The sequence below is a fragment of the Corythoichthys intestinalis genome, chromosome 14, assembly GCF_030265065.1.
Source record: "Corythoichthys intestinalis isolate RoL2023-P3 chromosome 14, ASM3026506v1, whole genome shotgun sequence".
NCBI lineage: Eukaryota > Metazoa > Chordata > Actinopteri > Syngnathiformes > Syngnathidae > Corythoichthys > Corythoichthys intestinalis.
This window is the reverse complement of record NC_080408.1, coordinates 46902627-46920047: the sequence shown is the minus strand read 5'-3', so window position 1 is coordinate 46920047 and position 17421 is coordinate 46902627. Positions and strand designations below refer to the sequence as shown.

Genomic DNA, 17421 nt, shown 5'->3' with positions numbered 1-17421 from the left:
TATGTGGAAAAGTGCCTATATTGCACCACTATATTGTTGAACACAAAATAGTAATTGTCTGATATTATGTTAAAAGTTTTTTTGTTTTTTTTAAACCGTCAAGTTTAATTTTTAATGCCTCGAACATTTAGTTTGCTTTTTAAGGCCTAGATTTTGACAAAATCAATTTAATGACTTTGCTTTTTAATGACCCGCATAAACCCTGCAGTTATACCCACGCACATATACACTGATAAAATAAGTGCACGTCATGAGAAAACGTGGGGACTCTGGATACTGGCATTTTATTGGCTAAAATAAAATGGCAGCATTTTACAGTTTTTCACTATTTCACAAAGTTTTTCCTTTTTAAGTCAACATCAAGGCAGGATTTTGGATACATACCTATTATCTATGTACACTTACAGTATGCATGTAACTATCAAAATTATACAGGCACTAATTAACGGCGATGCAGTAGCAATGTTGTTTGCAGATCAGAAAGCAAGAGAAAATCAGAATTGTGACATGTATAAGACAAGAATTACAAACTTATGAAAAAAGGCACATGTCGGCAACAACATTCCACAAATACAACAGAGACCATGTGAATTCAGTAATAAATATAGACATCTTTAATTTCATTAGTCCAACAATGCCACAATAGTTATAAATAGCAACAAATCCAAATTGCAAAAAGAAGTCCCAACCTCTCGGAAATCTCAAATATTTGATAGAGAGAAATGATAAGAGTTAGGTTAGTGGCAAAAGATGATCTACAAAAATGGGTCCTCATGTTTGTAAGCGTTGTCAAAGGCAACTGATAAAAAGTGGAAATAGATCATTTTTAGCAAGCTGGATATCTGAACTTACACGGGGGTTACGCACATGTCTGTTTTTCAAACAAGGAAATCCCACACAAGGGAAAATAAATCAGCAAGTGTTCTTACAGCGTTGTGTGTTGACTTGAGGGTGTGATTCCAAATATTGAATGGGTTTAACACATGGCCTGATCTCAGGGAAGAAAAACTGCATTTGACACAAAAATCATAAGATAATCCAACATAGAAGGCTTGCATTTTGAGCAGGGAAAACGCTCCGCTTTGGCCTGATTTTCAGTACGCTTGTAGTCATTTAACATAAAACCAAATCCAAAGGAATACCATGTTGAAAGGGCTAACATGTTCAAAGAAATTTAAACAGAAGATGCAGACCTTTCTTTTTTAAGTGCAATCATGATGGAGTCAACATATTCAGCGCACTTGTTACGTCACTGCAGAAAACCGTTTGTCCATGTGCGAAAATCCTCAATTTTTATCATTACTGTCAACTCCTTGCATGTTAAACACAATATGTATACGTAATACTGATGAGTAACAACCTACATGCAACTTATCTTCATGGCAGCATTAAAAAACAAAAAAAAGTGTGCTTTTTAACAGTAGCAGTTAAACTCTAGGAAAGAGGGGGTGCTCTACCTCAAAGGCACGTATGTGTGTGCGTGTGTGGGTACACAACTAGTGAGGTAGTCCAGATGAGGATGGCAAAATGTGGGTGGGGGGGTACAGTTGCGACGTCCAAATCGCTGCTGCCTCCTCGTGGTCAGTTTGGTACATTGCACGTGTGAGCAGAAGGTTGTCAATTGTTTGGTGCGTATTGAGTAAGGTTTTGGGTGATGGTTGGTTCAGCAACAGCGTACACGAGGTGGGGGCAGCTCTGGAGGCACTTCAGGTTCAGGCTGCAGAGACAGCACGCTGCCGGAGAGCTCCTTATTGGGAACCTCCAGCGGCATCTGGAACCAAAACACAGGAGATAAGTTAACACATACAGAAAAATAAACACAGTGGTACCACAAGATACGAAATTAATTCGTTCAGGAGTGCCTTCCCTATCATTATTTTTTCATATAATGAATCAAATTTTACATGTAATTTGTTCCAAGCTCTAGTAAAACTACACATTAAATTTTCTGTCATGTCCTGATTGTCTTTATTTGTAACGCTTTGTTGCTCCCTAGTGGTGCTTAAGTCTAACTAGTTTTTCAGAGTCTAGCTCATTCTACAGATGTTATCACATAAAATGCTAAAATACGAGCTCTAGCAGCCATTACATGCTATCCGTTTCACTGTTTGTGCCTTGATAAAGCATCAAGTTATATTCTTCTTTTGTTTCATATTGGTACTGTAAAACCGTAGATTTGTGATATGAGTGATTGAGTGTGTGCACTATTGCACTTGGCTCACTTTTGTGTCCGCAGTTACATTTGTTCCTTCGCCCCTACCCCGTCAAAATGGATTTGACGTCTAGTACCTTCAATGGCAGCAAATGAGTTCGCATTGAAGTGAAGTAAAATGCCCCAAAGCAACAGAGAGTAACCTGAAAATAACCCAAAATCAATAGGAAGCAGCCTGGAAATGCCCGAAAAATCAACAGGAAATGATCCAAAATTTACTGGAAGTGACCCATAAGTAGGGATGGGAATCGAAATCCAATTCCAATTCCGAACCGGTTCCTAGTGTTTCGAGGCTTCGACATCACAATGAAAACACCTTAACGATCCCTTTAACGAGTCCTGAAGACGCATATTGCGTCGTGACTGTCTTGTTGTCCAGACGCATCAAACTAGCATGGCGCCAAGAACCACCCGCTCCAATGTTTGGCTACACTTCACCAGGAAAGAGGGTGAAAATGAAAGGTTACGATGGTTTAGCACGAGCATTGCAGCCGTAAACATAACAATGACAACACGTAGGTTCAAACGCTCGAAAGTGTGTATTCACTTCACGAGGAAAAATTACAACAACACGACTTGCAATCGTTGCAAGGTGGAGATAACTGCATCGGAAGGGAAGGTGGAGTTAAGATAACTGCATCGGGAGGGAATAGACTGCACTGTCCTCGCCGAGACAGCTATACAGCTAGCTAAACTCCGAAATGACGATACAGAAGACGTTGGTATAATTTACTGACTTTATTCAACCATCACTTGAAGAGTGAAACTACAAATAGAAATGAAACAAATCAATTTCGTCCCCAATAACAAACAGGTTTGCATCAACATAAATCAGCGATGATTAGCTGCTAATTCAGTAATAGCAACACGGTTAGCATGCGTTCGTTAGCATTAGCACATCGTTCAAACCACTACACAACTGGATTTAAGTGTCCGATCGCGAGTGGAAACACACAATAACAACAACACAAAAGATGATACATACAGGCGTTACCTCTGTAGATATTTTACAAACATTAAGAGGGAACGTAGGGTCGTAGCAGTGCTTCCCTCTCTCACTAACTCGCTCACTCTCGCTTGAATGCAGCATTTATTCTTCTTCGGGTGTAAGCGCGCTCTTCTTCACGTGAGCGCATTCTTCTTCGCGTGAGGAAGCGCAAGGGTGCCCCCACTTGAGCGTGAAAGCACCATAAAAACTAAAAGGCATGCATTTCAATATACTGGTAAATAATACTTTAACTGAGGTCCCCAAACTACGGCCCGCGGGCCGGATACGGCCCGCCCCGACATTTGGTCCAGCCCCCTCAACAATACCAGAGAGCATTTTGAATTTTTTTTTTTTTTCTCAATAGTGTCATTTATTTTCTGGCCTTTTTCTTTGAAGAACTCAGAGAGGGTTATTTGGTTACTATCTATTTGATTAATAGTGTTATTATTATTAATTATTATTATATTATATTATTATTTTTATTTCATTTACTTTTGTTCCGTGAAATATCCAGAAAGGGTTATTTGATTGTGGCTTTCTGAAAAACAATATTTTTTTTACATTTAGGCACCCCTGCAATCGTCACACTTTTTCTGTTACAAACTGACCTCGGCCCCTCATCAGAGGAGGGAAAAGTTATGTGGCCCTCACTGGAAAAAGTTTGGGGACCCCTGCAAGTGTAACACATATTGCCAACGGCAGACCAACAACCTATATGCCAATATATACCAATATTTTTTATTTCTATTAGAAAAGTGTTTCAGTAAAATGTTACACATTCTTGTGCATTTGCCACTTATTGCCACAGTTAATATTGAGGCTTTGGGCCTCTTTTGACCTCATTGTGAGTTTGTAAGGTTGTAACTTCTGATTTAAAAAACTCAATGCCAATCAAAACGTTTGTTCTTCTTTTTCCCCAAATTAGAATCGATAAGAGAATCGATAAAGAATCGAATCGTTAAGCAATATCGATAATGGAATCGGAATCACAAAAATCCTATCAATTCCCATCCCTACCCATAAGTATCTTAAAACTACATGGAAGTGACGCCAAATGAATTCATTGTGTGCCATTGACGACAATAGACGTCCAATTCACTTATTCTGAAAGGACTGCCTGCGAATTCTCATCTTCCAATGCCAGTGACAGGGGCGTTCATTCGTCCCTCCCAGTCAAAATGGATTGGACGTAAAGCGCTGTCAATGGCAGCCAGTGAGGGAGGCCAAAAATAAACTAGTCTGGCCCACATGAACTCTAATTTCAATAAATGTGTCACATGGACAAAAATGACTTTGACTCTCCTGTATTACAGTATATATTATCTTTCGTATAACAGGGCTCCAGACTGCTACCAAATGGGGCCATTTTGCGACTAAAATTAGAGCCAGTGCGAGTATTTTTATCTACTTGCGCGTTTTGTTTTTTGTGCCATACTCCTTAATGGTTAAATCGACTAGTTCGCAGTGATGTAACAAGCTGGTTTGCAAAATACAACTAAAGAAAAGGACTTCGGGGCCACTTCCAGGAGAGTGAGACTCACAAAACGGCCGCCCGAAAGGCTACGCCTGCCTCGGCCACATTTACACGCATATCCCCCTGGTCGTCTCCGGTTGTGATTTGCACTTCCAGGATATACAGTATACGTGGTGCCACACCATGTTTGTATTTGATATTTTCCAAGTGTACAATGATTGTAACATCTTAAGTAACAATGTTAAACTTTGTCGTTTTCTCAAGATTTTATTTCAACTGCAACTCTGCGACTGCTTGTCAAAGCAGAGCGTGACCACGCGCTCCCTCCCATGTGATGCATTCATGAATGAAACACTGAACATTAGAGAGAGACGGCTATATCGGCCGGCCGATATATCGGGCCAATATTTGGAAACTTGATGTATATCGGTCTCAGCGTTTTTTTAATACGACCGGCCGATGTGTTTAAAAAGTCCATTTAAAACTAGGGATAGGGACTAGGGATCGCGCCATTTTTCAGAGGCTCGGAATCGGGTGAAAAGGATTGGGTTTTTAATTTAAAAAATATATATATTTATGTTTTTCTGCGTCATGCTTGTACAGCCTCACTTTCCCTCTCCTGCTGCTTTTCTTGGTCTGCAGTGCACTGCGAGTTTTGCTTGTTAAAATTAGCGATGATTGGCAGACATAGAAGTTTTGAGGTTGCCAGAGAATCTTGGCAGCGCTACCTTCAAAGATACCAATGTGTCAATCATCGCCTAGCTTGTTAAACACTAGTGTGCTGTGGCAACTAATTGTGTGTCTGTTCCGAAGCTTTCATATCTCGAAGTACCACTGTACCTCCACTCATAGCTTTTTTTTTTTTGTCTCATGATGTACCCACCTTGCTGAGAATGTCTTCCACAAGCTTGAGGAAGATCTCATCCACGTTGCAGTTGTCTTTGGCGCTTGTCTCGCAGAAACGCATGCCACTTATCCGAGAGGAAAACTGCCACACATAAACAGCTTAGAATTGACCTTTAGCAAACACCGCCTCATAAATGGACATTGATCAATCACACGTCCAAGAGACCATGGTTAGGGAGCAAACTCTGCCAAGCTTTCGGATGCCCCTTTGTCTAATTGATTTTGTGGTTTTGACATCTCCAACTGCCATAAAACTTAATGGACGAAGACAAAAAGTCAAGTTGGGGAAGTCCAAAATTGTGAAGCCATACACCTTTGGAATATCTAAACCGGAAACGTGGTACAGTAAAAAAAAAAAAAAAAAAAAAAAAAAAAACGTTCTTTCCCTTCCCAAAGCTGAAAAAAACAACTGGATTAAGAAGTGTCAACGTAGGAATTACTCCCAGCTAAATGCCTCCAAAAGAAACAAGAATACAGACATGTTCTCTTAATGTAAGATTAAGCTAATGGCAGAGACTGACTAGCAAAAGTCTTGCCAAAATGCTTTAGTAGAGGCAAGAACATTTGTGACATTGGATATCAAAATTGAAGTTACTATTATGAAATATTGCATCTTATGACAATGCCATCGGTATAACGTCGAAGTAGAGCTGTTTGATTAGCTCAAGTTAGTTAACCTCCATGTCTTCGTTCGCAGTCCGTTCTACGAGCGAGCTAACATTAAAGCGATGCTTCCTTTTTAACTAAGTAAACATAGCGACGTAATAAGTTCCTTTGTTTTGTTTTTTTGCCATGTAACATTTTGTGAACAGACACCTTAGTATCCCAACCCTTTGCTTGGCTGTTTTTGAACCTCTATGCTTTTGCCTCAATCGCTTGATATATCTTTTAAAAACTTTATATTTAAACCTCCACTGCATATTGTAAACCATTTTGCTTCAATCTGAAGGATGTTGCACTGGTTTTGCGCCAAAATAAATCACTTAAAAACAATGTTCGATCTGAACTGTGCGCAATTGAGCATTGTTTGCACATACTCAGCGCACAAGAAAATCTATGCAGCGCACAAAATAAAACTCAACAAAAACGTATTAATTGATATCTAATTTTAGAACTGATATGATCCAGTTAATTAGACCAATAATATTGTTTTATGTACCATTTTGCAACCTAACTCAATGAGTGTCAGGTGTCTAGCCAACAATGCAATGCAGTTCACTTATGCTACGCAGCCTATCATAGAATTAACAGTGTTTGCATATGTGCACTACCCATACACGCCATGCAGGTTAGCTAGCTGACAACAGTGCAGCAGCATGCCACAACTGGACCTGACCCAGGCAAAAGCAGTACTCTCACATATAACACAGAACACATCTCATAAACAATGAGATTTTTGTGTTTTTCATTTTAAGTGGGGCAAATCAATTACATTAAAAGTAAACTAATGGAAATTGCAGGTGTAATTTGATTCTTTTAATAAGCCATGTAACTTGCTAAGATCCAAAGTTTTGAAAAGGCGGTATATGGTGTATGGCTACAGCGTAGATATCTGATGTTGCTCACAGTGGTCCTCAGTGTGTTCAAGAAGCTTGTATGTAAGGAGCTTGTATGTCTGCTCAGACACATGAAAAATTAGCTTAAATTGCTTAAAACTAGGGCTGTCAAACGATTAAAATTTTTGATCGAGTTAATAACAGCTTAAAAATTAATCGTAATTAATCACAATTCAAACCATCTCTAAAATATTCCATATTTTTCTGGAAATTATTGTTGAAATGGAAAGATAAGACACAAAACGGACATAAACATTCAACATACTGTACATAAGTACTGTATTTGTTTATTATCACAATAAATCCACAAGATGGCATTAACATTATTAACATTTTTTCTGTTAAACTGATCCACGGATAGAAAGACTTGTAGTTCTTAAAAGATTAATTTGAGCACAAGTTATACTAATTTCATATTAAAACCCCTCTTAATGTTTTCGTTTTAATAAAATTTGTAAAATTTTTAATCAAAAACTAAACTAGTGTCTTTAACTACGTAACTTAGTTGATTGAAATACACCACAAGGTGTCAATGGCGAGTTTTAAATAAATTAGAGATCTAGCTAAGGCAAAGTATGAGTAAGTTTTACGTGTATTTTGCATAGCTATTTTGATTGGGGATGCCAGTTCTCTTTGCATTGAGAGCTTTTCTTTTTGTGAACATTATTTTTTCGAGGGATAGGAATATTATTTTTGTTGTGCTTTCACTAAATAATACTGTAGCGACTTAACTGTTCCGCCCAAATGCATGATGGGAAGTTGGGCAACCGTGACTGTCAGTGGTGGCTGCAAATGGTATACAGTATGTTCTGTGTTGTGTTCAATTAAGCGTGTTAAGAAAAAGATCGTCTCCTGTGAGAGATAGGAATATTATTTTTGTTGTGCTTTCACTAAATGATACTGTAGCGACATATCTGTTCTGCCCAAATGCATGATGGCATTTAAATCAAAAACTAGTGTCTTTAACTACGTAAGGTAGTCACTGAAATACACCACAAGGTGTCAATGGCGAGTTTTAAATAAATTAGAGATCTAGGCAAGCCAAAGTCTGAGTAAGTTTTATGTGTATTTTGCATAGCTATTTTGATTGGGAATGCCAGTTCTCTTTGCATTGAGAGCTTTTCTTTTTGTGAACATTATTTTTTCGAGGGATAGGAATATTATTTTTGTTGTGCTTTCACTAAATGACTTAACTGTTCCACCCAAATGCATGATGGGAAGTTGGGCAACCATGACTGTCAGTGGTGTCTGCAAATGGTATACAGTATGATCTGCGTTGTGTTCAATTTAGCGTTTTAAGAAAAAGATCGTCTCCTGTCATTCTTCCCCACCTCATTCGCCACATACTTATATTTGTTGTGAAAGAGTTGCCAAAGCTTAAGCCAATAAAAGGCGCGGTCCAATAAACGTCTGTGTCCACTCGCATTTCTTTGCCTTTTTGCTCTCAGTGTGCTAAAATGGCGTCATTGTAAACTGTTTGAGGCAACGCATGAACGGGTCATTCTGCGCATCCGTTAATTGCGTCAACTAGTTTAACTTGATTAATTAAAAAAATTACCGCCCGTAAACGCGATAAATTTGATAGCATTACTTAAAACACTACAAAATTAACAAGTACATCTACTTGCAATGGCTAGGCCCTTAGTGACGAAGCTTGTCAGATTAGCAACCGTAACTAAGGGGGTGCGGAGCTTTTGCGAAAGGTCAATTGGCATCACTAACAAACAAATAACTCCTAGAATGCTCTTAACTCATTCACTCCCATCCATTTGTCGCAATTCATCCCCTTCTTTCAAGTGCCACAGAATATTCTGCTGTATGGCTACATCAACACACAAAAAAAGGTTCTACTTTTTCGTTCTTTAGTTGAGCAGTTAAACTTCATGATCGACATTGTTTTTACGTCTTTGGTAGTGAATGAGCATCCTAAGAGAGATAATTAAGTTTCAAAACACTCACCCTCTCGCCTTGTTGTCTGGAGATGACGCGATCGCCCTCGCAGTCCATCTTGTTACCCACGAGGAGGAGCTCTGCCTCTTCGGAGGCATACTATTAAACAAGGCAAAGGAGATAAAAAAATAAAGATTAAAAAAAAAAAAACAATAAAGATTGTCACCAATCCATTTTGGCAGGCTACATAATGGCAGGAAGCACCTGACTAATTAACAGGATCAAAAACGAAAATTCCGATTTTACACTCATTTTATTATACTGTCAAAGAAGGATGAAAAAATACATGCTTATTAAGGTTGTGTTTGTGATATTTTTTTGTCTTATGGTTTTTTTTTTCTATAAGTAAAGCTGAAAATTTTAACCTTTTCACTGAACTCACTGGCTGCCATTGATGGCGCTCGTCGTCAATGGCATCGAAAGATTAGCATTCACAGCAAGTGCTCCCGGTTTAAATCAACTGGTCTTTCGCCATCAAGGCATGCACAAGTTATATACTATGGGGAAATTAAATCTACCTTAGGGTGTCACTTGGGGTGTAGTTTTTATTAACATTGCATTAATTTATATATGTATTTATATAATTATAAATAAACAATAATTATAGATGTATGATAATAGCCAATGTTCCCGCTAGGCTGCGCACGTGCGTGATCACGCACTGCTTGCAGACACTCAGCGCACAAGAAATTCTATTAAACACACAAAAAAAAAATTAAGCAGAAATGTATTGTAGCACTAATAGGACTACAGTCTGTCAGCACGGCACTCTCATTGGTGCGTTAGATACAGAAACGCGACGCTCCCATTGGTGCGTTCAATACGACAACGCGACGCTCCCATTGGTGCGTTCGATACGGCAACGCGACGCTCCAATTGGTGCGTTCGATACGGCAACGCGACGCTCCCATTGGTGCATTCGATACGGCAACGTGACACTCCCATTAGTGCGTTTGATACGGCAACGTGACGCTCCCATTGGTGCTTTCGATACGGCAACGTGACACTCCCATTAGTGCATTTCATACAGTAACATGACGCTCCCATTGGTGCTTTCGATACAGCAACACGACGCTCCCATTGGTGGTGTAAAGTGAGTTTGACTCCTCTGCTGATTTACTGAAGCAACAAAATGGTTTTCTGTACCATTTTTGCAACGTAACTCAATGAGCGACAAGTGTCTAGAAAAATGCTTCCAAATAATGTTTTAAACAATATCTATTCTTGAATTAAGACCTTTAAAGCTTTTTAAAGATTAAATATACTAATTTATTGCTTAAAATATGTCTTTTAAGCTAATTTTCCGTTAGCTATTTTTCTTATTATAAGAAATCTGAGCAAAAATTTACTTGAAGCACTGGCAGATAATTTCACTTATTGTAGATTTATACTGAAAACGTAGGAATGTAACTAGTTTTAAGGAGGTGTGTTTTTGCAGTGTAGCTGCTCAGACACAGAGAATAGGAATCTTGAGTGTCCTTATTGTCTGAACAAATATGTTGGAGGGATATAGTCTGATAAATTGTGGTTGTTCATTATGTTTTATTTATTAACTCACCCATGCCACAATTGAACCTTACCCAGGCCAAAGCAGGACTCTCCTATGTTTAAAGCAGGACTCTCACATATATAACATAGTACATATCTCATGAACAACGAGAACTTGGTCTTTTTCATTTTAAGTTTGCCAAATCAATTATACTGTATTAAAGGTAAACTAATGAAAATTGCTGCTGTAATTTCATTTTTTTTAATAAGCCATGTAACTTCTTATGATCCAAGGTTTTGAATAGGCGTGATACTGGAGTGTGGCCTCCATGTACATTTGATGTTGCTCACAGTGGTCCGCAGTCTGCTCAGAGAGCTTGTGTGTCTGCTCAGACACATGAAAAATTAGAGGGAACATTGATAAAGGCTGATATTTAGTTTTTTTTAATTGACCAAAAAGAGTCACTTGCTCAATAAAGCTTTAGAGTTCTTTATTGTTAACTGTCAACCGTAGTGGCCATTAACCCTGAAAGGGTTAAATATATTTTAGTCATATTAAAATAATTTTGAAGTTTTTTTTTTCTTTTTAAATATATAAATTGATTTTCAACTGCACATTGGATGTTTAAAATTAAACGGCCACTCCAACTGAAATACATCTGTATTTTAACAGATATGGTATTAATTAATGTTTCAGGAATTAATTAGGATATATTGGTATCAATTTTCAATAAAGAGAACAAGTTGCACTTTCAAACTTAACCACGTTCCAATTCACATTTTGATATGACCTTAAAAATGTTCCCTAAGCAAGCATGCTTTCATACAGGGGTGGTAAACATACGGCCCACCAGGAGGTCCAATTAATGGGGTTGTTCTGCCTGACCGGCACCTTGTAACTCATTCCAAACAGAGAATCATATGCTTTTATTTTGGCACTGGTGCCGTAAAACCAGAGTTTAGTGCACTACTGCACTTGACTCACCGCAAACCAAAATGAGTTTGACACCCCTGCTTTAATACAGTTCCGGTGCAACAGATTTGTCACAATCTTAATTGCAATTCTGAAGCAAAGGCAAATCAAACAATCAACAAACTAGGAGTGGGAACCTCTTGGTACCTCACGATACGATACGATTTGCGATACAAAGCTCAGGATAACGATGATCTGACGATACAATGATTATCGATACATTGGTCAGCAAATCATTCTAGGATTATCAACAAACAACTAATAAACAGGAAAACAAGCTTCTGCTGTGAAATGGAAAGAGTTTATCATTAGTAGACGTCCAATTCATTTGAACTGGGAGGGTGGCAGCGAATGAACGAGTTCATTTGCTGCCATCCCTCCCACTTCCAACTGATTAAACGTCTATGGCCGGTAGTGGCAGCCAATGCCAGGCAATGAGGTAATTATGGGCCATTTAAGGTCATTTACCTGTTTATTTTCAGTTACTTCCTGTTGATTTTGGGGTATTTTATGAGTCTCTTCCTGTTTATTTTGAGTAACAGAGCAGGAAATGACCTGGGAATCACCCAAATGAATAGGTAGTGACTCAAACTCAACAGAAAATGACCTGTAAATGCCCTAAAATGAACAGCAACTGACCTGTGAATGCCCTGAAAATCGGACAGAATGACTGTGAATGTTCTGGTTTCGAATGAACGAACGTTCCCAATCTAAAAGGATTGGGCGTCGAGCACTGTCAATGCAGCCTTAGAGGTAACTGAGACACTATTTGGGTGGAAAATTTTTGAAACAACTTGTTGGTTCATTTTTATTTGTTTTTTAGACATTGACACCTTTTCAAAACGATATCTCGATTCTTGGCAGGAGCATATTGATAACCTTTTGGGATACAAAGTATCACCATTTATCAGCATTTCGATATTTTGTCACACCCCTACAACAAACACATCATTTGGAATAATCTCATGAAGGAGTAATGTAACAGCTGACCTTGTCGACCATCTTCATCCATTTGGGAAGGTCGTCAAAGGTCTCCTGCTTGGTTATGTCGTAGACCAGCACGATCCCCTTGGCGCCACGGTAGTACGCCGACGTGATGCTGTTGAAACGCTCCTGGCCCGCTGTGTCCCTTTCACAATGACAAGGACACAGAGTCACATTTCTCCATCGCCGCAAGTTAGCTTTCATGTTTCATCGTGCTCTGAAATTAATGAGCTTAGACCATTTTGACAGCTGTACTGAGTCTTTTCAATCAAGTGTGCTGACTTTTAAAGAAGTCGCGTATTTTTTCACATTTTAAAACCAGGTGCATTGGTACCTGAACAGACGAAAGCTTTTGTAAACAAAATATTCAGTTTACGAAATGCTTTTTTAACCTCATATTGCGAGAAAAAAAAAAAAGTAAGATTTGGATTGATATACTACCCGCTAGTGGCAACCGTGAATATGACACAACTCATTTAACATGGCTAAATCCAGCTGCTCCCTGTTGAGACCAACGTAAAGTAAGTTATGTGTTTGTGCTAATGTTTTTCTATGTATTTGTAATTTAATCTATAGGTATATTTAGATGGTTTTATGTGGGAATATGTGTTTGAACGATTTGTTAAGAGCATTGCAAAAAATAAAAAAACATTAGCATTTTATAGCATTTAAGTTAGCGGACTTTTGCTATGCAAGTTAGCCAATTGTTCTCTTGTTGTACTCAGATCTTCATTTCTTTCTATATTTATTTATTTATTTTTACTGTTTAAGGCTAAACTCTGGTATTTCAATTTTTTTAATGAAAGTGCAATCCTGCATAGTTTGAGGAAACCCTTTGGAACTTTATTTTGTATTCGCATTTAATGCCCTTTGGAAAGTGCAATTTTAGCAAGCCTTTGTCTTAAATCTCATAAAATTTATTCTGCAACACAATAAATGTTCCTAACCCGATTATTCGAACTAACTAGTAGATCGATTAATCGACTATTAAAATAATCGATAGCTGCAGCCCTAGTCCCAAGCTTGCCGTGAGTTGCAATTTCTGATGGTGTGCAAAATCTGACAAAACACCTGGAACGCACTCTCCCATGGTTTCAGAATCGGCACCTTCAAACTAAATTTCTCAATCCTCCGGGATTGTAGAACCAATGACAAGGCAAAGGGCATTAAACGAAAAAAAAAAAAAAAAATATATATATATATATATATATATATATATAAATTGTGAAATAAAAAAAATAAAGAATACATACATATACATGTGTATTTTTTGGCATTTCGGTTTTCGGCCAAGCGTTTGTTATATTTGGTTTCGACCAAAAATTTTGTTTTTGGAACATTCCTAATACAAATAGTTAGCAATAGTAAGCTAGTGTCTGTACATTGTCCAAAACAACTACATAACTCGCTTTTAAGTGTCTGATGACAAGTGAAAACACACAACAAACAATATAAAACATCGTACATATAGGTGTTGCCTCTTAAGATGTCTTACAAGAATCAAAAGGCGAGCGTCGGCTTTAAGCAGCATTTTTTTTTCTTTTTTTTTAAGAGATTGACCGCTATGGGTTTTTCAGGACCGATGCTGATTATAAGTAGTTAGAGGGGCCGATAACTAATATTTGGAGCCGATATTCATTTGTAGTAAAAGTGTAAAAATTGGCGTGAAAAATTGAATAATACAAACACTAAACTTCATTGAAATGCCTAAAGATGTTTATTGAATCATACAAATAGAAAATAATAGCTCCAGACTCATAAACATCTCTTATGAAGTTGAAACGTTTAAATAAATAGCTCCCTGAAATTTTTCCACAGAAAATACATTACAACAAAAATACTCAGAGTTCTCAGGCTCAGCAGCACCTCTAGTAAAGTTAAATAATAGGTTCCTAAATATTTTCACAATAAATACATTTCAATATAACTGAAATAATTTAACTTTGTTTGAACTTCAAACAAAAAAACAAAAAGTGCAGGAGCTCTCAGGCTCAGCAACATTTTTAGTTAATACAAATAAAAACTTGCTTCCCAAGATTTTACTAAGTAATAGTATACAAAGTTAAATAAAATTTGCACAGAACTCTTTCAAATAAATCAGTGGGTGTGGGTTCGATTCTCCGCCCTGATGACCTTGTCCAAGTATTCTTGAGCAAGATACTAAACCTCACGTTGCTCATGGTGCTGTGTCACCAGTAGGTAGATGAGGATAGATTGTGCTTTGAAGGCCTTAAAAAGGCGGAAAGGCGCAATACAGGTGTAACTCCATTTACCATTACCATTTAACCAATCAGACGACGGGATGAATAAGGAGAGGTGCGGCTGCATCTGAGCAAAAATAACCTGGTTTTAAATTGATTTTTTCATAACGGCCGGTGGAATGAAAAAAAAAAGTCAGATAACGATATATGTCAAATTTCCAAATATTGGTGCCGATAATCGGTCTGTCTAATTTTTTCTATCTTGTCTACGTGACTTCTTCGTGTTCTTAAATGCATTCTTCGCATGCGTAAATGCACTCCTCTTTGCATGTGGAAGTCTAAAACACTACCTGCTCTGAGCTGCTTGCACCAAAATTATAGCATGTCTTCGCCAAAATTGCACAATTCTCCTCTCATTTTAGCCTCGCGAAAAGTGTTTGTACACCCAAACCAGTTTGCTACATTTGTATCACTTTCGCTTTCGGGTATCACTTCACTCGAAAGGTAAGGCTCTACATTCTTTTTTTTTTTTTTTCTCATTACATTACTTCCTTACAGGTATTAAGCTTAGGTTAGGTATATTGAATGATTAAAATGTGTTTGCCTGTTATTTCAATATGATTTTACCCTTACTTACTTCTAAAATTTTATTTAGTGTTTTTAGTAGTGCTTGGAACAAATCAGGCAATTTACATGTTAAAAGCTGTTCATTATACGAAAAAATCTGGATACGAAAGCCACCCCAGAACAAATTCATTTTATATCTTGCGGTACCCTTGTACTCAATATGGGGGCAGAGATTGAGCAATACCAACGTTTGAACTCATAGAGGTAATCGTAAACAGTCTATTCAAAAATAAATTTTTTGTAATAGGTCCCCTTTAAGGTTGTGTTACTGTACCTTTACCGTGCATCACAGTAGGGGCTGAGCTACTAGAAGACGGTGCTATTCCGTAAAGATGGATGTATGATGGAAGCTGTTCAATGTCATAGAACACAAACGGAAGGTAGGGAGGGGTGCAAACATGATGGGGGGTGGTAGAGGTTTAGTTGAAACGAACAGACATGTTAATCACACAAAGCAATGGAGACTGACACCAACAGTGATAATTAGTAAGTGGTACTGACATGCAGTAAGGCAGCAAATGTGAGCATGTGATCAGGATGAAAACATGCACGAGAAGGATGACATTAACAAATTGTCGCTCACCAGATCTGCAGTCGGATCTTTTTCCCCCTCAGCTCCACCGTTTTGATTTTAAAATCCACTCCTATGACAGAAACACAGCATTTATGATTACAATAAACCGTTGTGATATCCCTCGGTGAGTACAGGGAAATATTAAAATAGAGCTGGCAGCTGCCAGCATATGGGCGACTATTTTGGGATTTGACACTGATGACAAGAGTGCTGAGCTGTTTTGCACCAAACAACAAACCAGGAACAGGAAAAAGTGACTGTCAACATTTAAATTATAACGTTTACAATTACATTCATGGTGTGAAATGATTTCACCTAACAATTGTGGTCGCCTTCAACAAGTAAAAAACATTGTTTATGAAATTATTAGGGTCACGTTTTAAACATTATTAAATGATGGTTTAAATACGCAGCAAGTCACATGAAACAATCGTAACAAGACAGGGTGGGGGATAGTTTAATACAACTTGTCCTCAATTGATATTCGGCCAAAAGTAAATGCTATTTAAGTTGTGTTTACATATTTTCAAGTTAGCTCAGTTGGCTAATTAGAAAAGCTAAATTGACACTGTCAGTAAACCTAACTTGGGGGAAAAAGGTGTAGTTACTTCGACAGTATACTGTTATTATCAGGTAAAAGTGAAAAGAATAACGTAAGAGAGAAGTATGGTAACCTGTATTAGACTGACCCTTGGTCATTGTAAACCTGTTAATAGACGGAGCCCTCTTCTACTGTGTAAATAGTCCACAACGGTGACTTTTTTCCGCCCCTTACCTACGGTGGATTTGCAGGCCTCGGAGAAAGTGTCGTCCGTGTATCGCTCCATTATGCTGGTTTTACCAACACCCCGTGAGCCGATAATAATAATTTGAAGTTTGAAGTCAGCGGGCCTGGGCGGCATCTTCCTGCGGCGCGACTGAGCCCCCAGAGCGGGCGACGAGTTGGAGGAGCTCCCGCCGCCGACGCCGACCCTCCGCGGGATGTCGTATCGCGGATCCATCAGCGGCTCCGCATTGGTGATTAAAAGTTGAAGAAATCGAACTTTGTAACTTTCTATCACTGCTAACTTTCTTTTGTCCCCTGGGAAGTTTGGGCAAGTTCACTTCCAGATGAGGATTGTTGTTGTCCGGCCATTAGACGCCGAGAGGCGGGGATGTCATTGGCTAAACTAAAACGGTTTCCGTTTCCGTCGGAAATTCAAAATAAATAAAAACTTCAATGTTTTACATTTTGACTGGCGAACCAGTGACGCTAAAATCTAAATTAAACGGAATTTAGTTATTGAAATACCATGCCTGGAGGTAATTTTGCGTAAAATTCTACGTACCTGAATTACTGCGAGAAGCTAGGCTAGCCGTTTAAAGTTGTAAAGCAAGAAAACAAACAACAAAAATTAATGAAATTAACAAAAAAAAGATATTTTTCTAATGGGTTAAAATGATTTTTCGAACAGATCATGTGACTAGCACCTTAGACGGTCAATTGCT

General features: G+C 38.2%; 1 protein-coding gene across 1 annotated transcript; it reads right to left on the bottom strand.

Annotated features, from left to right (window-relative positions):
* Nucleotides 1–591: 591 nt before the first annotated feature.
* On the bottom strand, nucleotides 592–17110 carry rab12 (RAB12, member RAS oncogene family). Its single transcript, XM_057856635.1, has 6 exons — nucleotides 16709–17110; nucleotides 15943–16003; nucleotides 12538–12676; nucleotides 9096–9185; nucleotides 5558–5662; nucleotides 592–1771 (listed from the first exon to the last, which is right to left on the bottom strand). The coding sequence occupies exons 1-6, from the start codon at nucleotides 16932–16934 to the stop codon at nucleotides 1664–1666; spliced, it is 729 nt and encodes a 242-aa protein (XP_057712618.1). The 5' UTR covers nucleotides 16935–17110; the 3' UTR covers nucleotides 592–1663.
* Between the last annotated feature and the right edge of the window lie 311 nt (nucleotides 17111–17421).